Source organism: Nuphar pumila, chromosome 16, assembly GCF_984573655.1.
Source record: "Nuphar pumila chromosome 16, dmNupPumi1.hap1.1, whole genome shotgun sequence".
Taxonomy (NCBI): Eukaryota; Viridiplantae; Streptophyta; class Magnoliopsida; order Nymphaeales; family Nymphaeaceae; genus Nuphar; species Nuphar pumila.
Genome location: NC_143264.1, coordinates 65,898,005 through 65,922,366, shown reverse-complemented (window position 1 = coordinate 65,922,366; position 24,362 = coordinate 65,898,005). Strand labels below are relative to the sequence as shown.

Sequence of the window (24,362 nt, the reverse complement as noted above, 5' to 3'; positions counted from 1 at the left end):
ATGATCCATGGGAATATTTGCTGGTTTAGCTCCCAACATTCCTGTCTCTTTTAATAAGTCAAGAACATACTTTCGTTGAGACAAAACCACACCTTCACTGCTCCTGCCAACTTCTATGCCCAGAAAATATCTAAGTGGACCAAGGTCTTTTGTAACAAAATGTTTTTGAAGATGAGCCTTTGTAGCTGCAATTTCTTTCATATCATCTCCTGTAAGGATGATGTCATCCACATATACCACCATAACAACTAGACCTGAGTTAGTTTTCTTAATAAATAGTGTGTGGCCTGATGCTGACCTATTGAAACCAAACTTTGACATCACTTCAAACAATTTTTGAAACCATGCACGAAGACTTTGTTTCAGACCATATATCGCCTTTCTTAATCTGCACACCTTCTGACACTCCCCCTCAACCTCGAACCCAGGAGGTTGTTGCATGTATACTATCTCAGACAAATCCTCATATAGAAATGCATTTTTCACATCTAGTTGACCCAGACTCCATCCATGGTGAACAACTACGGAGAGAACAAGACGAATGGTGTCCATCCGTGCGACAGGAGAAAAGGTTTCAAAGAAATCAACCTCATATGTCTGAGTATACCCTTTTGCTACTAATCTGGCCTTGTATCTTTCAATTGAACCATCTGATTTGTACTTAATGGTATATACCCATTTGCATCCAACAATGTCTGCATCCAATGGGGGATCAACTAGGTCCCATGTCTGTTGAGATAATAAGGCATCCATTTCCTCTTGCATTGCCTGCTTCCACTTGCTATCGAGCTCTGCCTGTTGATAGCTCCGAGGAATAGTTTCAGCAGATAAGGCTGAAATAAATGCTTTCATCTGACTACCAATTCTGGCATCGGACACAAAATGAGATATAGGATATAAGGTATATTGTCGTGTCCCCTTCCGTAGAGCGATTGGTCTGTTATCATCAACATGAAGGTCACTATTATCAAGAGCACTTACCTCAGGAGAAGAAGAAGATGAAGGCACGGGAGGAGGTGGAGCTCTACACACATATACCAATGGAGGATTATGAAACCGTGATGAAGGTAGAGTTGAATTCGGTAATTGGGGCACAGATTTCAAGGGAAAAGGAGGGATAAGAAGGGGAAATGAGTCATCTTGATCAACTTGCATCTGAGCACCAGTACTAGAATAATATGGAATGGACTCCAAGAAAGATACATCCGCACTGACATACTCTCGCCGAGAAATCGGATCATAACATCGATACCCCTTTTGATTTTTGGGATAACCTATAAACATACACTTAGTTGCTTGAGCAGCTAATTTATCACGGTCAGGTCCAAGTTTGTGCACAAAGCAAACACACCCAAATACCTTGGACGAGAAAGAGAAAAGCGGAGCATTAGGATTTAGGATATGCAAAGGAATTTGATCTCCCACAGATGATGAAGACATGCGATTGATCAGATAACAAGTTGTGATAACTGCATCACCCCAATATAAAGCAGAAACATTGGATTGAATCATAAGGGTACATGCTACATCAAGGAGGTGCCTGTGTTTTCGCTTAGCTACTCCATTTTGTTGAGAAGAATAGGCACAAGTGGTTTGAGGTTGAATGCCATGGTCTTGATAAAATTGCAACAAGGCTTTGGTTTTAAACTCAAGTGCATTATCAGTGCGGACAATCTTGACAATAGATTTAAACTGAGTTTTTATTTCAAGAACTAATGATTTGATAATACTATAAACTTCAGATCTTTCTTTTATTAAGAACACCCAAGACAACTTAGAAAAATCATCAACAATAAGAAGATAATATCGACACTGAGTCCTGGTAGGAATCTTGCCAAGACCCCATACATCTGCATGAAGAAGTTCAAAGACCTTATGACTGGACTGACTCTGACTAGAAGGAAACGAACTCCGATGATGCTTGCCCAACTGACATGCTTCACACTGAAATGACATAGTAGACGAAATTTGAGGAAAGACATAACGAAGCTTTGACAATGAAGGATGACCAAGACGACGATGCCACTGAACAAGACTGGAGGAGTAATCTACTGTAGCATAAATGTTTCCCATTGGATGATGTAGGTAGTAGACTCCATTTTCTTCATAGCCTCCACCAATTTTCTTCCCCGTCAACAAATCCTGAAAATGACAACCCACATGATCAAATATCACTCTACAGTTTAGCTCTTTTGTAAGACAACTCACTGAGAGTAAACTTTGAGGAAATGAGGGAGCATGAAGGACATTTTTCAACTGCAAGGAAGAAGATATAGAAATATTTCCCTGACCAACAACTGGAGAGGAACTCCCATTTGCTAATGAGACTCCCCGATGAGCAGTAATATCCTTTAGATCTGAAAAGAAATGAGAATTTTCACACAAATGTCTTGATGCACAAGAGTCAATAATCCACTTACTACCATTTAGATGAAGATGATCTCCTGTTGAGTAGGCAACACCAGCTACAGGAGAAGAGGAGCTTGAAGGCCGACGAGCTATCAGTTCATCATATTCTGCTCGACTAAGAGAGATACAGTCACTGGCAGAAGAAGTTTCATTTGCATTTGCTACCTCTAGTGTGGTAACATTAGCTTTTGGAACATTAAGCTTTGATGCAGAAAAGGCTAGCCGTCTATGTTTATCCCAGCAACGATCTTCTAAGTGTCCTGATTTTCCACAGAAAGTACATTGAAGTTTACCTCTACCTCCGATACCTCTTCCACGACCTCGTCCTCTAATATTTTGAGTATTTCCACGTCCATAACCATATGGGACAGTTAGAGAAGATGTATGAGATATAGGATGAGATTGTGGAAGAGAAAAAACAAGTCTACTCAAGCGATTGTATGCATCAGCAAGAGTAGGTACATCAGATCCGGTCAACATTTGGACTTTAGCAATAAAGAATTCTGAAGATAAGCCTGTGAGGAACCGAGCAACCATAGTTTGTTCTTGATGATCCTTTTGCTTCGAACAACAAAGAGGCCTGTGAGCATTAAGTCTTTCAAACGCTGCTTTGACGGAGGCATAGTACTGGGCCAAGGATTGATCTCCCTGCTGCAAATTATATATCTCTTGTTCGACTTGCAAGATACGACTCACATTAGTTTCTTGAGAGTACGTATCTCGAATATTGTCCCACATCTGTTTAGCTGTATTATAGTAAATTAAACCATCTGCAATATGAGGTTCGACACTATTCATGATCCATGACATAACAATGCCATTATCTTCATCCCAAGTGATATATTTTCTCACTTTATCATTCCGTTCAGTTTCCAATAAAATATGTTTTCTACGATGTCCAGATACCGACATCATAAAGGTTCTGGACCACCTGGCATAGTTTGTTTCATTCAATTTCACAGAAGAACCGTACGAGAAGGGATTTGCAAATGCCTTATATTCCCCAATAGTCTCATTCTTGGAATCGAATCTCGAAGCTTCACCCATAATGAATAACACTAACTCAGGAGAAATTGCCGATAATACTGCCGCAATAAATGACCAAAGAAAACTTATCCCAGATTCACAAAAAAAACACAACGATCAGATTCACTCTTTAAACCATTCAGAGTTCGAATCTGAATATTTCACGACCACACGAGGCTGTTCAACACACAACAAAAACAGTGATGAATCACGACAGCAGATCTGAAAACAGATCTGAAATAACAAGAACCACTACAAGCATGCAATCCATGTCCACGACAAAAAAAAAAATCATTTAATCTATGATCTGTTATGAGCACATCTCAGATAAAATACTCCCCACGAAACAGAAATCACGGCAGCCTCAGATCAGTTAAAAAAAATATGCTCCCCACGGCACAGGATTCATGGCAACCATTTTATTCCCAACGAAACAGAATTCAAGGCAACCTCAGATCAGTTAAAAAAATATGCTCCCCACGACATAAGATTCACGGCAACCCCAAAAAAAAACTTTTTCGACATCCAGATCCTTGAACATCCAGATCTACGATTGAGCAGCGTAGGTTTTCTTCACTTCACTCAGACCCATAATCAGCCGCTACTCTATCCTGTTGACAAAATATTATCGTTGCCTTTAGATCTGATTACAGATCTGTGTCATGACATTTGTCAGACATTAGATCTGTTATCCGATCTATGCAACACGTAAAGAGACAAATACGCACACCTTTTTTTTTCTTTCTAGCTTTGGTGCAGACAGAACACGTGCTCATGCTCCCAAGACCTACTGCTTTGATACCATGTGTAAACTTTAATGGTGTACACAGGAACACAGAGAGAGAGAGAGAGAGAGAGGTCGGCAGAGAAAAGAGAAACTCGTTATACTATTAGGGCTAATCACCTCTAGTTTAAATAGAGGTCAGCCTAAAAGAGAAAAATTACATACGGGCCCCTCAATATATATAAAATATCAAAGAACCAACTTTAAAAACATAAAGCATGAAACTTCAGAAGGTCAACTAATCTTAAATGAAGAAATGAAACTTCTTTTTGTCTTTGCTCTCCTATGATAAAGCCACCATGAGTGAGATTCTCTAGATAATCTAAATGCTGATATGTATGTATGTATGTACATAATGTGCAAGTGTGTACAGTATACACACACATGTGAACGCGTGCGATTATCATCTCAGGTTCCCATTTTCCTGCTCATGTTGTGTCTTGCCTGAATCTGGCCACCAGGTTATGCAGTTTGTTGAAGCGCCACAATACAGCATGTTTAGCCGCATTGTTTTTGACACTGCACCAACTGTAAGTGCTGTTTTCATGATGTTCTTTGAACATCTCTTATGCAAAAGTTTTCATTGATTACGGCCATACTACCATTTAATCTTTGCTGTCTTTCTGAGCCCACAGGGGCATACACTTCGCCTTCTGTCCCTGCCAGACTTTTTGGATGCATCAATTGGAAAGATATTGAAGGTATGCCTATATTAACTATTACTTGTGGCTTGAAGGTATTTTTGGATACATAATTTTTTTTCGTAGATGTCTATAGCATATCCTGTCATTCTTTTTATATTGTCTTGCATCTTGAGAACCTCAAATTACTTTCTCCACCTGATCTTTATAGGTGAGATATATTCTGCTTTTGATTTGGTATTTCAGATCATGCAAGAAGGCCTCTCTATATGAAGCCTATTTATTTCACATTCACGTGGTCTGTTAGTTAATTTTGGTTTCAACCTTCTTCCATAGTGTTTCTCCTTTATGTTTACACCTCTTGATTTTGTTAAATCTGCTATGAAAATGCAGCGTTAGCCTAGATTCAAACACTCCATGAGAGTATCTTAAGTACTAGGGCTCTACTGGTTAGTTACCCTAAGTGCTTTTGACTACATAGGTATAAATATATAATTGTAATTACAAAATATTTAGCTATAAAAACGTGAAATAAACATTTTGAGCAAGAAGTAATAACTTAAACCCTAGCTATAAAAATCACCAATGCCCCCTAAATTAGGTCTTCAGTTTGTGGCTGGATTCGTTTGTTATTGTGCTTGTCGATGACATTCTAATATATTCCGAGAGCGTGGAGGAGCACCGATTGCACCTGCGGATCGTGTTGCAGATACTGAGAGAACATAAAATGTATGCTAAGTTATCAAAGTGTGAGTTTTGGCTTGACAGAGTAATGTTTCTCGGCCACGTGATCTTAGAGAAGGACATGGAGGTTGATCCAGCCAAGGTGGAGGCAGTGTTGTCTTGGGAGCAGCCGAAGATGGTTTCAAAGATTAGGAGTTTCTTGGGTTTGGTGGGTTATTATCGCCAATTCATACAAGACTTCTCTCGTATAAGGGGTGAAGTTTGTTTGGTTACCTTGTTGCAAGGAGAGCTTTCAGGAGCTGAAGAAGAGGTTGACCTAAGCCCTAGTGTTGTCTTTGCCTTTTGGGATGGGCAGGTTCGTTGTGTACAACGATGCTTCGAGTACGAGATTGGGTTGTATCTTGATGCTTCACGGGAAGGTTATCGCGTACGCTTGCACGAGAAGAACTACCCCACGTATGACTTGAAATTAGCAGTTGTTATCTTCGCGTTGAAGATTTAGCGTCACTACTTGTATGAGGAATAATTCGAAGTCCTTTCTGATAACAAGAGCCTCAATTACATTTTCACACAACGTGATTTGAATTTGAGGCAACACAGATGGTTGGAATTCCTCAAGGACTATGAGTTCACCATCGCTTACCACCCTGGTAAGGCGAATGTTGTAACACCCCAAAATTTCAAGCTTGCAAACCTTTCGAAAAAAAAAGACAAGAGACTAAAAAGGAATCTCTTCATCTCAGAGATGATTTACGAAATCAGCGGAAGACTATACTTTTATTAATTTCAGAAAGGCAAGCTGACAACTTTGAGCGCGTTAGCTAAAAGAACCAAAACGCACAACACATGCTACTTGCGGACACTTGGAAAAGCCACTTTCATTTAAGAAGTTCTCCAAATAGTACAAAATTAGGATCTCCCAAGGAAAATCCGTTACAAAACCCCAAACAACAGGACGCGAGCTAAGAGCAGGAAGAAGAACGTCTTGGAGCCATCTAGCCATCGCGCCATCGCCTGTGGTGTACCTAATCATCACCTGTACCCATAGAATGGGTTAGTTTCACGAAAAACTAGTAGGCGCACAAGAGAGACTACAAGGATCTGAATTATGTAATTTAATTCAGTAAGTTACACAGTTTAAAGCAAATATGCAGTTAAACATGTAAGCAATGCATGCAGATAACCAGTGCAAACGCGTAAGTAGTGCAAGCGAATACGTAGTGCAAGTGAATAAGTAGTGCAACGAATCAGTAGTGCAAGCAAGTCGGTGGTGCAAGCGAGTCAGTAGTGCAACGAATCAGTAGTGCAGCGAATCAGTAGTGCAACGAATCAGTAGTGCAGCGAATCAGTAGTGCAAGCGAGTCAGTAGTGCAGCGAATCAGTAGTGCAACGAATCTCACGGCCCAGCAACGAAAGTGAACAGACTTTATGTTCCGATATTACTGGCCTGCGGGTACGCGCAGGCAAAACATAGAAACAACTGAGACTAGTTCGGGCGTCTATTATTCTATGTATTTTCAATAACCCGAATAGCTAGTTGAGTCCGCTCCAAAGGGGACGGCTTTAGCCGAGAGAGGATTCCCCAGAGGCTGAAAAGCAGTGCCACGGATGCATCCAACTTCTGCAGAAGTGTTAAGCTAACTATTGTAGCCCCTTTCCCCTAACTCCAATGACTGGGGAGGCCGGATCTTTGCCCGTGGGGTGGTTGTTAACAACCTGTCCATTGGAGTTTTTGTACCGATCTGTCCTCTCCCTTGACAGACAACCAGAAGCGAACGGGTGCGTTAGGGGTTGCTTAACTAACGACCCATTCTATGCTGTGGTCTTTAAACCACTCGAGCATCTTGCCTGTGAAGGCGAATGTGAGGCCATTCATGTGATTACAACAGTTTGCATTTAGCGTTGTTCGAGGTCGCACGACCGTCTCATCCGATCATCGCAGTACTAGACGTGTCGTGCACGACTATAAGTACTCTACGATAAAGGGGGTATAGCTCCTCAATAGAAGCCTCAACAGGAGTGTTTCACAAAGATGTAAAGTTTATCAACTTTACTCTATCTTTTGAAACAGCAGTACCTTGTGCCAACATGATGCATGTGATTATCTCGAATCACATCCGCTATCGGGGTATCTACATGTCTCGCATGACTCGATACCGGCCTCGATAGACGAGATACGGGTTTCTCAACAGAACACCCGCTAAGAAGTTCGCTCGCTCCCGACTAAACTCTTGTCGCAAGAGGGAGAGTGGTAAATGCTCCTTGCATCCTCCACGAGGATGCCCTTAAGGCATCCGCAAAGAGCAAGAACCTGCACGTCATCTGCAACAGCCAGGCAATACCAACACGTATGCAAAAGCAAGAGGCTAGGCGCAGAGCGCGACGGCAAGGTAAAGGGCAAGGATTTGCGAAACCGCATCCTTGAGTGAAGTGGATACTCGTATAAATATATACATATATATATATATATATATTCAATGGTCGCTTTTAGTTCAATTGAACTTAATTCAAATATCCAAGTCTTCCGTGCAATTTTCCCCTACCTTGGAGGGTTACGAGCTTGCTGACGTCTGCGGACGTACACGATTGACGGCTCGGGTCGCGGAGCGCGAGTGGGATCCGTCGTAGCTGCAAATATGCGATATTAACAAGCAAACTCTGACAAAAGCAAAAGCAAGGCAAAGACTCGACTTTTCCGATACATAGGGTTGGGGCCAACCGTCCCAATTGACTCGAAAAGAAGATGGGGCAGGATCAAAAGACTCTAGCTGCCAAAAGAGGGGTGTAGTCAAATGCGAACAGATGACTCACGCTACTAGGAATTCCTCGTTGGAGACCAACAATTGTAATGATCTGTCCCCATCACGATATAGCTTCCAAAGATTCCCCGGGCTTGTCGGCCAAGGGTATCGGCTTGCGCACAAAGGGCAGGGGGCCATCGGCCCCTGCTGGCAACAAAAAGGCAGGGGCCATCGGCCCCTGCTGGCATAACAAAAGGCAAGGGCCATCGGCCCCTGCTGGCATAATAAAAAGGCAGGGGCCGATGGCCCCTGCTGACAAACTAAAAAGGCAGGGGCCATGGGCCCCTGCTGGCACAAACAAAAGGCAGGGGCCGATGGCCCCTGCTAGCATAACAAAAGGCAAGGGCCATCGGCCCCTGCTGGCATAATAAAAAGGCAGGGGCCGATGGCCCCTGCTGACAAACTAAAAAGGCAGGGGCCATGGGCCCCTGCTGGCACAAACAAAAGACAGGGGCCGATGGCCCCTGCTGGCATAACAAAAGGCAAGGGCCATCGGCCCCTGCTGGCATAATAAAAAGGCAGGGGCCGATGGCCCCTGCTGGTACAATAAAAAGGGGCAAGGAGGAGGGGCTCGGCCCCTCCCCTGCCGTAACAAAAAAACAGGGAGGAGGGGCTCGGCCCCTCCCCTACCGAAACGGAGAGCAGGGAGGGGTGTCGTGCCCCTCCCCTGCTAAAAGGGGGCAAAGGGAGGGGGTTTGACCCCTCCCGTGGCCACACAGAGAAATGAGGGAGAGAGAGAGAAGAGACGGAGAGGAAAAAAAAAGGGAGAAAGAAGAAGCGATGGCGTACCAGGGGGGTTTTCGGAGGAACTCGCCGGAAGGAAAAGGGGGGGGGGGGTCGCCGATGTCGGTGGCGGCGGGGGTCGCCGGCGTCGGTGACCGTGGACGAGCGAGAGAGGGAAACGGAGAGACAGAGAGCGAGTGGCGGTGAGGGGGGTTTCGTAACCCTCCTCCCGCCTGCCTCGCTGTCTTTTAATGACAGCGAGGGGCGGTGGCCCGGGTCGGGTCCGGGTCGGATCCGGATCCGGCCCAAACCAATTTTTTTTTTTTTTTTTTGATATTACATCCTACCCTCCTTAAAATAATTTCGTCCGCGAAATTTCTATAGCATAAATTGGTCAAAATAGAAGTCGGGGTATTTATCCCTGATATCCGACTCAAGCTCCCCTGTACATTCACTAATTCCATGGTGTTGCCAACGTACTTTTACAAGAGAAATCGTCTTCGATCTGAGCACTTGGTCTCGACGATCAACGATTGCTACTGGTCTTTCCTCGAACGTCAAGTCCTTATGGATATCCACATCATCATAATGAATGATGTGCGATGGGTCGTGAACATATCTTCTCAGCATGGATACGTGAAAGACGTTGTGAATCTGAGCGTACTGAGGAGGCAGCGCAACGCGGTAAGCCGCCTCGCCGATCCGATCCAGGATCTCAAAAGGTCCGACGAATCGCGGACTCAGCTTTCCCTTTTTCCCGAACCGGAAGACGCTCTTGGTAGGAGATACCTTAACAAAAACCATATCTCCTGTTGAGAACACGAGCTCTCTACGTCGACGATCGGCGTAACACTTCTGCCGACTTTGCGCGGTACGCAGACGTTCCCTGATCATCTGCACTTGCTGAGTATAGTGCTGTAGCACTATAGGTGAATCTAGCATCCGTTCACCAACCTCATCCCAGTAAACGGGTGATCGACAAGGCTTCCCGTACAAGGCTTCGTAAGGGGCCATACCGATACTGGCATGGTAACTATTATTGTACGCGAATTCTGCCAACCCAGTACGAGAGTCCCATTCTCCCCTCCAGTCCAACATGCACGCTCGCAGCATGTCTTCCAAAGTCTGAATCGTGCGTTCAGATTGTCCATCAGTCTGAGGGTGGAAGGCAGTGCTGAATTTTAGCTTTGTGCCCAAGGCCAACTGCAGCTGCCCCCAAAACCTGGAGGTGAACCTCGGGTCACGATCGGAGATGATTGACACAGGAACACCGTGCAATCTCACAATCTCCCTGACATAGAGGTCTGCCAAGCTATCCAGTGACTGACTGAGCCGTATAGGGAGGAAATGCGCCGATTTAGTGAGTCGATCCACGATCACCCAAATCGCATCGTGTTTCCTCCGCGTCCTCGGCAAACCGACGATGAAGTCCATCGTGATGTCCTCCCACTTCCATTGTGGAATCTCCATTTGCTGCACCACTCCGCCTGGTCGTTGGTGCTCGATCTTAACCTGTTGGCAAGTCAAGCACTTCGAAACGTACTCGGCTACGTCCCGCTTCATTCCGTTCCACCAATATCTGCGCTGCAAATCTTTGAACATCTTTGTGCCGCCCGGGTGGATCGTGTACTTGGACTTGTGGGCCTCAGTGAGAATCTCATCTCTCAAAAAAGGATCTTCTGGCACCCAGAGACGATCCTTACGCCATACACCTCCTTCCTCACTCAGTCGGAAGGGGGTATCGGCCCGCTGCGCTAGAGCCTTCAGCTTATCATACTGCGCATCGATCTTCTGACTGACAAAGATCTTTGACAATAGCTCAGGCTGAGCTACCATGCTGGAAAGACTGATCGAAACTGGAGTGACCACAAACGGTTCCCACGATATCAGATCCTCGACCAGCTTCCACCCCGCAAACAACAAATTTACGGAAACGCTGGGAGACTTGCGGCTCAGAGCGTCGACCACAACGTTCGCTTTTCCTGGGTGGTAGGACAAGGTAAAGTCGTAATCCTTGAGGAATTCCAGCCAACGTCGCTGCCTCATATTCAGCTCCTTCTGCGAGAACAAAAATTTTAGGCTCTTATGATCTGTAAAAGCCTCGAACCGCTCCCCATACAAATAGTGCCGCCATATCTTCAATGTGAAGACTACCGCTGCTAACTCCAAATCATGAGTCGGGTAATTCTTCTCATGTATTTTAAGTTGGCGCGATGCATAGGCGATCACTCTATCGTTCTGCATTAAGACGCAACCCAAACCTGTCCCGGAAGCGTCTGTGTAAATCACGAAACCGCCTTGACCCGAAGGTAAGGCCAAAATGGGAGCAGTCGTAAGACGTTCCTTTAACCTCTGAAAACTGCTCTCACACATGTCGTCCCACACGAACCTAGCTTCTTTCTTCAGGAGCTGCGTCAAGGGTAGAGAGATCTTAGAAAAGTCCTGGATAAATCTTCGGTAATACCCAGCTAATCCAAGAAAACTCCGAATGTCACGAACATTCCTCGGTTGCTGCCAACTGAGTACAGCCTCAACTTTCGCTGGATCCACGGACACACCTTCCTTGGAGATGACATGTCCCAAAAACATGATCTCCTCGAGCCAAAACTCGCACTTAGAGTACTTAGCGAACAACCGCTCCTTTCGCAAGGTTTCGAGAATAACTCTCAAGTGCTCACGATGTTGCTCCCAGCTATCTGAATACACCAAGATGTCGTCGATGAACACGATCACGAAGGTGTCCAAAAAGGGTTTGAACACCCTATTCATGAGATCCATGAACGCTGCAGGAGCGTTAGTGAGTCCAAAGGGCATAACCGTAAATTCGTAATGCCCATACCTGGTCCAGAAGGCCGTCTTGGAGATATCATCTCCCTTAATTCTGAGTTGATGGTACCCAGATCTAAGGTCGATCTTTGAGAAGATCCTGGCCCTCTGCAACTGATCGAACAGATCCTCGATGCGCGGCAACGGGTACTTATTCTTTATTGTCGCCTGGTTAAGCATCCGATAATCGATGCACAACCGCAATGATCCGTCCTTCTTTTTCACGAACAAGACGGGAGCTCCCCAGGGCGAGACACTGGGGCGAATGAATCCTTGATCCATCAACTCCTGCAACTGCTTCTTGAGCTCTGCGAGCTCGGCTGGCGCCATCCGATATGGAGCCTTAGAAATTGGCGCAGTACCCGGCAGCAACTCGATGCTGAACTGCACCTCGCGAGGTGGAGGAAGGCCTGGCAGTTCCTCCGGGAAGACGTCTGGGAAATCTCGAACAATCTCCAAGTCTCCCATCGGGACTTGCGTCGGCCCGGACTGGATGACACTGACCAAAAAGGCAGTGCATCCCTTCCTCAGGTAGCTCTGCGCCTTCAACGACGAAATCAATTTGCTCGCCCGAACGGGTTTCAGGATCTTGAATTCCATCTTGGGCATTCCTGGTGGAGATAAAACAATCCTACTATCTCGGCAGAAAATCTTGGCATGATACTTGTGCAGCCAATCCATGCCTAGGATGACGTCAAATTCTGTCATCACTAGCAGGATAGCACAAGCCGGTAAATGCCGATCTGCTAAGACTACGTCCAACTCTGGTACGTAGGCCGCACAAATGGTATTTTTCCCAATCGGGTTATACACTTCAAGAGTATTATGCAAGGGTTTTACAGGTATGTGCAAACACTCGGCAAAATTTACCGAAATAAAAGAGTGTGTGGCACCACAATCAAAAAGCACAAAGGCCGCTTGGTTAGCGACAAAAAGGGTACCTTGCACTAGGTCGCCCTTGGTCAACTGCTCAGCCTTGGCTGAGTAGACACGTCCCGGCGCCCTCTTTTGACCGCTCGTCTGTGGTGGTGGCGACTGATACTGCTGTTGCGGCAGTGGTGGCCGAGGGAGCAAAGGTGCTCCGCTGGTCTGCCTGGAATCATCAGCCGCCTTTTTGCGGCAATCACGGACGTAGTGGCCCATCTTGCCACAATACAGGCATCCGCCTGTGTCGAGCGGGCACGCCTGCCCAAAGTGAGATCGCTGGCATCTGGGGCATACGCTGCCAGCCTGCTGCCTGGCTGGAGGATTGCCCTGTGGCCGTTGACGCTTCGAAGGAGGATATCGTTTCCTTCCTCCTTCGCTCTTTACAGGAAGGAACGGTCGTTTGCCTGAGTCGCCGGAAGGTGTCTTCGGCTCACCACCCGTAGCGGGTGGCCTCCTGCCCTGAGCACTCTTAGTGCGCTCCCATGCTTCACTCAGAACGGTAGCGGCAGCAACTGCCGCAGAGAAGGTCGAGGGCATGCTCGTTAGGACCCGATGCATGAGTCCCTCCTTCAGCCCCCGAACAAACTTTCCTGCTCGCTCGCGATCATCCGCGAACAGGTTAGGGCAGTAGGGTTCCAAACTCTGGAATTTGGCGATGTAATCCGTCAAACTCGAATTGCCCTGGCAGAGCTCCAAGAACTCCACCTTCTTCTTCTCCCTTGCGTGAGGTGGGAAGTAGTTCTCCAAGAAAGCCTTCCTGAAAGCTTCCCAAGGAATGAGCGAAATTCCCGAAAACTGCACACCCCGCGCCATGTCCCACCAACTGCGGGCATTCCCCTTCAGCCTGAAGGTCCCGAAAAGCGTCTTCTTGTCATCGGGTACTGACAAGACCTCGTACACTCGTTCTACCTCCTTCACCCAGTTATCAGCCATATCTGGGTCGGGCTTGCCGTCGAAGGTCGGGGGGTCAAGCTTCAGAAATTTCTCATACGTCACTGCGGTATGCGGGATCGGCTCAGGAACGGGCGCTGGTTCCCTTTGGGAACGAATTTGGTCTCGCATAGCCGCTGCCAGGGAACCCAGGGAATCCATCACGAATCCCCGCTGATCTGACCATTCGTCAGCAGACCCTTCGTTCGAGTTCCTTGCCATCCTTGGAGTAAACAAGGAATACCCATAATTAGAAATTTTAGGAAACTCAAAACAAGCAAAAACATAAGTACTATTCATGTTTAACATGAGTAGTTTATGAAACCCCAACAATGCTGGTATACACACAAAACACGTCAAGCCACTTAACTTAACAATGCCTTGAGCACCTACTAAGCAAGAGGAAAAGTATACTCACAGTGCGATGCGGATGCCCAATGGTCAAGAATCCTTGCTTCCCTTAGCTCTGATACCAAGTTGTAACACCCCAAAATTTCAAGCTTGCAAACCTTTCGAAAAAAAAAGACAAGAGACTAAAAAGGAATATCTTCATCTCAGAGATGATTTACGAAATCAGCGGAAGACTATACTTTTATTAATTTCAGAAAGGCAAGCTGACAACTTTGAGCGCGTTAGCTAAAAGAACCAAAACGCACAACACATGCTACTTGCGGACACTTGGAAAAGCCACTTTCATTTAAGAAGTTCTCCAAATAGTACAAAATTAGGATCTCCCAAGGAAAATCCGTTACAAAACCCCAAACAACAGGACGCGAGCTAAGAGCAGGAAGAAGAACGTCTTGGAGCCATCTAGCCATCGCGCCATCGCCTGTGGTGTACCTAATCATCACCTGTACCCATAGAATGGGTTAGTTTCACGAAAAACTAGTAGGCGCACAAGAGAGACTACAAGGATCTGAATTATGTAATTTAATTCAGTAAGTTACACAGTTTAAAGCAAATATGCAGTTAAACATGTAAGCAATGCATGCAGATAACCAGTGCAAACGCGTAAGTAGTGCAAGCGAATACGTAGTGCAAGTGAATAAGTAGTGCAACGAATCAGTAGTGCAAGCAAGTCGGTGGTGCAAGCGAGTCAGTAGTGCAACGAATCAGTAGTGCAGCGAATCAGTAGTGCAACGAATCAGTAGTGCAGCGAATCAGTAGTGCAAGCGAGTCAGTAGTGCAGCGAATCAGTAGTGCAACGAATCTCACGGCCCAGCAACCAAAGTTAACAGACTTTATGTTCCGATATTACTGGCCTGCGGGTACGCGCAGGCAAAACATAGAAACAACTGAGACTAGTTCGGGCGTCTATTATTCTATGTATTTTCAATAACCCGAATAGCTAGTTGAGTCCGCTCCAAAGGGGACGGCTTTAGCCGAGAGAGGATTCCCCAGAGGCTGAAAAGCAGTGCCACGGATGCATCCAACTTCTGCAGAAGTGTTAAGCTAACTATTGTAGCCCCTTTCCCCTAACTCCAATGACTGGGGAGGCCGGATCTTTGCCCGTGGGGTGGTTGTTAACAACCTGTCCATTGGAGTTTTTGTACCGATCTGTCCTCTCCCTTGACAGACAACCAGAAGCGAATGGGTGCGTTAGGGGTTGCTTAACTAACGACCCATTCTATGCTGTGGTCTTTAAACCACTCGAGCATCTTGCCTGTGAAGGCGAATGTGAGGCCATTCATGTGATTACAACAGTTTGCATTTAGCGTTGTTCGAGGTCGCACGACCGTCTCATCCGATCATCGCAGTACTAGACGTGTCGTGCACGACTATAAGTACTCTACGATAAAGGGGGTATAGCTCCTCAATAGAAACCTCAACAGGAGTGTTTCACAAAGATGTAAAGTTTATCAACTTTACTCTATCTTTTGAAACAGCAGTACCTTGTGCCAACATGATGCATGTGATTATCTCGAATCACATCCGCTATCGGGGTATCTACATGTCTCGCATGACTCGATACCGGCCTCGATAGACGAGATACGGGTTTCTCAACAGAACACCCGCTAAGAAGTTCGCTCGCTCCCGACTAAACTCTTGTCGCAAGAGGGAGAGTGGTAAATGCTCCTTGCATCCTCCACGAGGATGCCCTTAAGGCATCCGCAAAGAGCAAGAACCTGCACGTCATCTGCAACAGCCAGGCAATACCAACACGTATGCAAAAGCAAGAGGCTAGGCGCAGAGCGCGACGGCAAGGTAAAGGGCAAGGATTTGCGAAACCGCATCCTTGAGTGAAGTGGATACTCGTATAAATATATACATATATATATATATATATATATATATATATATATATATATATATATATATATATTCAATGGTCGCTTTTAGTTCAATTGAACTTAATTCAAATATCCAAGTCTTCCGTGCAATTTTCCCCTACCTTGGAGGGTTACGAGCTTGCTGACGTCTGCGGACGTACACGATTGACGGCTCGGGTCGCGGAGCGCGAGTGGGATCCGTCGTAGCTGCAAATATGCGATATTAACAAGCAAACTCTGACAAAAGCAAAAGCAAGGCAAAGACTCGACTTTTCCGATACATAGGGTTGGGGCCAACCGTCCCAATTGACTCGAAAAGAAGATGGGGCAGGATCAAAAGACTCTAGCTGCCAAAAGAGGGGTGTAGTCAAATGCGAACAGATGACTCACGCTACTAGGAATTCCTCGTTGGAGACCAACAATTGTAATGATCTGTCCCCATCACGATATAGCTTCCAAAGATTCCCCGGGCTTGTCGGCCAAGGGTATCGGCTTGCGCACAAAGGGCAGGGGGCCATCGGCCCCTGCTGGCAACAAAAAGGCAGGGGCCATCGGCCCCTGCTGGCATAACAAAAGGCAAGGGCCATCGGCCCCTGCTGGCATAATAAAAAGGCAGGGGCCGATGGCCCCTGCTGACAAACTAAAAAGGCAGGGGCCATGGGCCCCTGCTGGCACAAACAAAAGGCAGGGGCCGATGGCCCCTGCTGGCATAACAAAAGGCAAGGGCCATCGGCCCCTGCTGGCATAATAAAAAGGCAGGGGCCGATGGCCCCTGCTGACAAACTAAAAAGGCAGGGGCCATGGGCCCCTGCTGGCACAAACAAAAGACAGGGGCCGATGGCCCCTGCTGGCATAACAAAAGGCAAGGGCCATCGGCCCCTGCTGGCATAATAAAAAGGCAGGGGCCGATGGCCCCTGCTGGCATAATAAAAAGGCAGGGGCCGATGGCCCCTGCTGGTACAATAAAAAGGGGCAAGGAGGAGGGGCTCGGCCCCTCCCCTGCCGTAACAAAAAAACAGGGAGGAGGGGCTCGGCCCCTCCCCTACCGAAACGGAGAGCAGGGAGGGGTGTCGTGCCCCTCCCCTGCTAAAAGGGGGCAAAGGGAGGGGGTTTGACCCCTCCCGTGGCCACACAGAGAAATGAGGGAGAGAGAGAGAAGAGACGGAGAGGAAAAAAAAAGGGAGAAAGAAGAAGCGATGGCGTACCAGGGGGGTTTTCGGAGGAACTCGCCGAAGAGGAGCTCGCCGGAAGGAAAAGGGGGTGGGTCGCCGATGTCGGTGGCGGCGGCTGTCGGGGGTCGCCGGCGTCGGTGACCGTGGACGAGCGAGAGAGGGAAACGGAGAGACAGAGAGCGAGTGGCGGTGAGGGGGGTTTCGTAACCCTCCTCCCGCCTGCCTCGCTGTCTTTTAATGACAGCGAGGGGCGGTGGCCCGGGTCGGGTCCGGGTCGGATCCGGATCCGGCCCAAACCAATTTTTTTTTTTTTTTTTGATATTACAAATGTAGTGGCAGACCCGTTGAGCAGGAAGACATTAGTCACGACAGTCAGCTTGATTGATCGCATCTAGGACTTGATTGAGGAGTTCGTCAGGTGACAGCCATTTAAAGACGATTCCAGACGTATCCTTTGTGTAGGGATGAAGGCGCGACCTGAGATCATAGACCGTATCGAGGAGCTTTAGTAGGTCGATCCGGATTTTGACAGGTTATGCGTGAGTGCTCAGAAGCCAGATACGCAGTTCCGCCGTGAGGAGGATGGGGCCATCATGTTTGGAGGCAGATGGTGGGTTCCAAAAGCACTGTGGGAGGAGCTGATGAGTGAGGTCCACAGGTCAAAATATTTTGTTCACCCTGGTTCTACCAAGATGTTCAAGGATCTTCAACAGACTTATTAGTGGAACATGATGAAACAAGATATTGCGGGGTTTGTATATCGGTGTCTCACCTGCAGCAGGTGAAAAATCAAGTATCAGAGACCTGGTGGACTTCTTCAGCCGTTTGACATTTCAGAGTGAAAGTGCGATGACATCTTGATAGATTTCATCGTGGGTTTGCCGAGGACCCGTTGTCAGCACGATGCCATGTAACGCCCCAAAATTTCGACTTGTGATTTCGAAAACCTTATCGAAAAACCTTTCAAAGATTTAAAGTTTAATATTTAAAAACAATAGCGGAAGACATTTAGAAAGGGACACAAGTCAACAATCCTGGGTACGTTAGCTGAAAAACCATCATTCACATGTACAACATCTTAAAGGAATTTAAGAAATAAGGCAATCGATTAAAATCTGCAGTTTATTACAAAATGGGTCTTTTATTCCAAAGTTCAATAAATCTAAGAAAAACTCCAAAAAGTCCCAGAGCCAAGCCGCCAGCAGAAAGAAAATGAATCTTGATCCACGTTGCACCACGCCATCGGCCGCCAGTGAAGTCCTACTCCTCACCTGCCCATGAAATGGGTCAGTTTCATAACAAACTAGTAGGTGCACGAACAGATAAGTAGAATGAAAATAAAACAGGACATTCATGAGATAAGCAATTATGATATTTAAGCAATTAAAGCAGTTGTAGTCTATTCTAGCAAATGTAATAAGTGCAAAGAGAAGCAGTGTAAGTCTCAGTCATCTATATCTATTCATGAATATCTTATTTAAGTTCTGATATTAACTGGCCTGTGGGTACGCACAGACGCGAAACGTAGAAACAGCCGAGACCAATCCGGGGGTTTATTATGTCAGGTGTTTTCATTAACCCGGATGGCTGACTGAGTCCGCTCCTAAGGGGACGGTCAGTGACCAAGAGAGTAAATCCCCAAAGGCATTCGTGGCTCATGGATGCATCCAACTTCTGCAGAAGTGCCGAGGAGTTACCACCTAGGATAATTTATGGTAATCCCAATTCCCCTAACTCCGATGACTGGGGAAAACCGAGTCTTTTGCTCGTGGGGTGGTTGTTAACAACCTGTTCATCGGAGTCTTTGTACCATCCATCCTCTCCCTTGATGAACCGTGAAGATCGGATGGGTACGACGGGGGTTTCTTAACCGTCGTCCCATCCTATATGCTCTGGTCCATTAGACCCACTCGAGCATCTTGCCTGTGAAGGCGAAATGGTCACCATTTTATGTGATCTCAGCATTTTGCTAATAGCATTCATCGAGGTTGCCACAACCTCATCATCCCACCATCGTAACCCACATGGGACATACTTGTCCAAAAGTACGATCGTACCTTCCTAGAGGTACAACTACGATGGAAGGGCAACATAATGGTATATGATTCTTTTGGTTCCTATATGACATGTTTTGCTTTTCTGAGCAATTGGCCTGTGGAGGCCGATATTACCATATCAAAAATCAGCAAAGTATAGATTTCACCCTTCAATTACCCTCCATGATCTTACATAAAATTCATACCGTACCTGCCTTAAGGTTTGGTTATAATGGCAATTGCAGTGGTTTTGAGTCTCTTCACAAAATCTATCTTAAGTATGCAGTTTCAAAGGAACAAGCATGCATAATAGACAATTATGAGTTAAGTAATTGTACACGTAAACAGGCATGCCAAGTAAACTACTTGATTTTTTTCTAGAATGAGTCTACCCAAAGAATTTACATTATGCAATTTCAAAAGAATCACACAGAGTAAAACATGGATCAACACATACTTCTTCAGATACACAAATATGCAAAAATAATTATTCTATCTCAGAAGTCTTATTTTATTTAGTTCATATACACTATTCGTGCGACTTTCCCCTACCTCGGGATGTCTTGCAGCTGCGTGCGTCTACGCGTGTAGATGATACGAGGCTCGGGCCGCGGAGCCAGAGCGAGGGTCCGATGCGAGGTCTGCAACAGTGCTATGTTAATAATAATGCGGAGCAAAAGAAGGACAATCCTGTCTATAGGAAAAAGAGAGGCAGCAGAGGTGTGCCCCTGCTGGCCGAAAACAGACAAGCGGTGGGGGAACAAGCCCCAGCCTAAACATAGCGCAGTGGCAGGGGGTCACCCCTGCCGACGGCCACCAAGTGGCAGGGGCTGAGCCTCTGCCAACGGCACACAGTGGCAGGGGCTGAGCCCCTGCCGACAGCAAAGGATGGCAGGGGGCCAGCCCCTGCCGGAAGCACAGGTCGGCAGGGGCCAACCCCTGCCGCCAGCACGAAGTGGCAGGGGCTGAGCCCCCTGCCGACAACACAGGTCGGCAAGGGCCAACCCTGCCGACAGCACTAGACGGCAGGGGCCCAGCCCCTGCCGAAGGCACAGGTCGGCAGGGGCCAACCCCTGCCGACAGCACGAAGTGGCAGTGGCTGAGCCCCTGCCGACAATACAGGTCGGCAAGGGCCACCCCTGCCGACAGCACCAGACGGCAGGGGGCCCAGCCCCTGCCGAAGGCACAGGTCGGCAGGGGCCAACCCCTGCCGACAGCACGCAGTGGCAGCAAAAAGGGGTGCCGCAGGGGCCACCGGTCCCCTGCCGGCACTCCGGCGATTCGCAGAGGGAGACGGGGACGACAGGGGCCGCGTAGGCCACCTGTCGGGGCCATGGCGACACAGAGAGGCGGTGGGAGGCCGCGGCAGTGGCTGTGAGCCACCTGCCGGCCTCCCGGCGAGGTGACAGGGAGGGGGGTCGCAGGGGCCTCAGGTCCCCTGCCGACACCCCGGCGATCCCCAGCGAGAGAAGGGGACGACAGGGGCTGCGTAAGCCACCTATCGGGGCCGCGATGGTACAGGGAGGCAGTGGGAGGCCTGCGGCAGCGGCTGTGAGCCTGCCGGCCTCCCGGCGAGGTGACAAGGAGGGGGGGGGGTGAGGAAGAAAAGAGGGAGGAGAAGAGAAGAACGGCGTACCTGGGGGGGTGGTTCCCGGCGTCGGCGGCAGGCGCAGCAGGGAAGGAGACCGGCGCGGGGGAGGAAGCTCGAGAGGGCTGCGAGAGGGAGGCGAGACTCCCCTCGCCCTCCGACCTCTCTCTTAAAGGCGAAGGGGGGCACCGGAAGGGGAAACCCCTGGTGGGTTTCCCAAATCCTCCCGCAAGAGAAGGGGGAGAAGAGGGGGGGGGAGTGCGGCGCTCGGGACCCTGCGTCGGGTTACGCAAAACCCTAACAATAAAAAGGGGCCCGGGTCGGGTCCGGACCCGACCCGGCCCGGGTCCAAACAGTTTTTTTTTTTTTTTTAAATGGGATTTTACATCCTACCCCTCTTAAAAGAATTTCGTCCGCGAAATATCTATTACCTTGAAGAATCAAAATACAGGTCAGGATATTTTTTCCCTGATATCGTTCTCGGGTTCCCAAGTACATTCGTCAATCCCATGATGTTGCCATCGAACCTTTACAAATGAAATGGTCTTTGATCTAAGCACTTGGTCACGACGGTCGATGATCTCCACTGGTCTTTCTTCGAAAGTCAAGTCCCCTCTAATGTCCACATCATAATAATGAATGATATGCCATGGATCGTGAACATACTTCCTCAACATGGATACGTGAAAAACATTATGGATCTGAGCATACTGCGGAGGTAACGCCACGCGATAAGCTGCTTCTCCAATTCGCTCCAGGATTTCGAACGGTCCGACGTATCTAGGACTCAGCTTTCCCTTCTTCCCGAACCGAAATACGCTCTTCGTCGGAGATACCTTAACAAAAACCATCTCACCAATATCGAAGGTAAGCTCTCGTCGGCGTCTATCTGCATAGCTCTTCTGCCGACTCTGAGCGGTACGGAGTCGTTCCCGAATCATCTGCACTTGTTGAGTATAGTGTTGCAAGACTATAGGTGCCTCCAATTTTCGCTCGCCAACCTCGTCCCAGTAAACAGGTGATCGACATGGCCTCCCATACAAAGCTTCGTATGGGGCCATCCCGATGCTCGCATGATAGCTGTTGTTATACGCGAACTCCGCCAAACTGATGTGGGAATCCCACTCTCCCTTCCAGTCCATCATACAGGCTCGAAGCATGTTTTCCAAGGTTTGAATCGTACGCTCCGACTGCCCGTCCGTCTGAGGGTGAAATGCAGTACTAAACTTTAACTTTGTGCCCAACGCCAACTGAAGTTGTCCCCAAAACCTTGAAGTGAATCTAGGATCACGATCGGAGATAATCGAGACTGGAACACCGTGCAATCTCACAATCTCTCTAACATAGAGATCAGCGAGACCATCTAACGATTGATTGAGACGGATAGGTAGAAAGTGAGCCGACTTGGTGAGTCTATCGACGATCACCCAAATCGCGTCATGCTTTCTCCGCGTCCTCGGAAGACCGACTATAAAGTCCATGGTAACATCTTCCCACTTCCATAGAGGGATCTCTATCTGCTGCATGACCCCACCGGGTCTCTGGTGCTCGATCTTGATTTGCTGACACGTTAAACACTTCGAGACATACTCAGCCACGTCTCGCTTCATACCGTTCCACCAATAACTGCGTTGCAGGTCCTTGAACATCTTCGTGCTACCCGGGTGAATTGTGTACCTAGACTTGTGGGCTTCCGCAAGAACTTCATCTCGAAGAACCGGGTCATCAGGAACCCAAAGGCGCTCCCTCAACCATATACTTCCATCCTCCTTCAGACGAAAAGGTGTATCTGCCAATATTGCTTGAGCCTTCAACTTCTCGTAGCGTGCATCCGTTTTCTGTCCATTGATGATCCTCGCAAGCAGCTCAGGTTGAGCAACAAGGTGAGATAAGCCGATTAAACCTTGAGTGACCGCGAAAGGTTCCCATGAGGCTAGGTCTTCGACCAACCTCCATCCAGCAAATAAAGCATTTATCGAGATTTCCGGTGCTTTGCGGCTGAGAGCGTCAGCCACAACGTTCGCCTTTCCTGGGTGGTAGGAGAGGGTGAAGTCGTAATCCTTGAGGAATTCAAGCCAACGCCGTTGTCTCATATTCAATTCCTTCTGTGAAAATAGGTACTTAAGGCTCTTATGATCGGTGAATGCTTCAAACTGCTCCCCATACAAGTAATGTCGCCATATCTTTAGTGCGAACACCACCGCAGCTAACTCTAAATCATGAGTTGGGTAGTTCTTCTCGTGAATTTTAAGTTGTCGAGAAGCGTAAGCGATCACCTTCCCATTCTGCATCAGCACGGCCCCTAGGCCTGACCCAGAGGCATCAGTATAAATCACGAATCCGCCCTTACCAGAAGGTAAGGTCAAAATAGGAGCACTGGTAAGTCGCTCCTTCAACAACTGGAAACTCGCCTCGCACTTCTCGTCCCATAAGAATTTAGCCTCTTTCTTCAGTAACTTTGTCAGGGGTAACGCAATTTTAGAAAAATCCTGAATGAATCTTCGGTAGTAACCTGCTAGTCCAAGGAAACTCCTGATATCACGCGCGTTCTTTGGTTGTTGCCAACCAAGCACAGCCTCCACCTTTGCAGGGTCCACGGACACTCCGTCTTTAGAAATAACGTGTCCCAGAAACATGACTTCCTCGAGCCAGAATTCACATTTAGAGAACTTGGCATACAACCGTTCCTTTCGCAAGGTCTCCAACACAACTGTTAGGTGCTCTCGATGTTGCTCTCGACTTTCTGAGTACACCAAGATGTCGTCGATGAACACGATCACGAAGGTGTCCAAAAATGGCTTGAACACCCTATTCATCAAGTCCATGAAAGCTGCGGGGGCATTGGTCAGTCCGAACGGCATGACTGTGAACTCGTAATGTCCGTATCTCGTCCGAAAGGCCGTCTTAGGAATATCCTCATTCCTAATTCTGAGCTGATGATATCCAGACCTAAGATCGATTTTCGAGAAAACCTTAGCCTTGTGCAACTGATCGAACAAGTCTTCGATACGCGGCAATGGGTACTTGTTTTTTATTGTGGCCTGGTTGAGCATTCGATAGTCGATACACAACCGCAAGGTCCCGTCCTTCTTCTTCACGAAGAGCACAGGAGCTCCCCAAGGAGAAACGCTGGGGCGAATGAATCCCTGATCCAACAACTCCTGCAACTGCTTCTTCAGCTTCTCAAGCTCAGCTGGCGCCATCCTGTAGGGTGCTTTGGAGATTGGTGTCGTACCTGGTAGCAATTCAATATTGAATTCTACCTCACGAGACGGTGGAAGTCCCGACAGCTCTTTAGGAAAAACGTCGGGGTAATCGCGAACAACATCTAGCTCACTGATGGGAATGGGCATTGGATCTGACTGGATAACACTAACCAAAAAGGCAGTGCATCCCTTCCGCAAAAAGTTCTGCGCCTTAAGCGCCGAGATCCTCCGGCTTGCTCCAACAGGTCTGGGAATTCTGAATTCTACTCTCGAAGAGCCTGGAGGTGATAAAACGATCTTGCCATCACGGCAAAAGATCTTGGCATGATACTTGTGCAA

The 24,362-nt window shown here is 47.6% G+C and overlaps 1 protein-coding gene across 4 annotated transcripts in view; it reads left to right on the top strand.

Annotated features, from left to right (window-relative positions):
- Window positions 1-24,362, top strand: part of LOC149813393 (P-loop containing nucleoside triphosphate hydrolases superfamily protein) — a 146,101-nt gene that overhangs the window by 49,185 nt on the left and 72,554 nt on the right. For all 4 annotated transcript variants that reach the window (XR_016428224.1, XM_089991251.1, XM_089991250.1 and 1 more), the window contains exons 6-7: window positions 4,681-4,749; window positions 4,855-4,920. Coding sequence is in view for 3 of the 4 variants with exons in the window: in XM_089991251.1 (XP_089847377.1) it covers window positions 4,681-4,749; window positions 4,855-4,920 (135 nt within the window). In the remaining variant the exon portion in view is untranslated. The remainder of the gene's footprint in view (window positions 1-4,680; window positions 4,750-4,854; window positions 4,921-24,362) is intronic.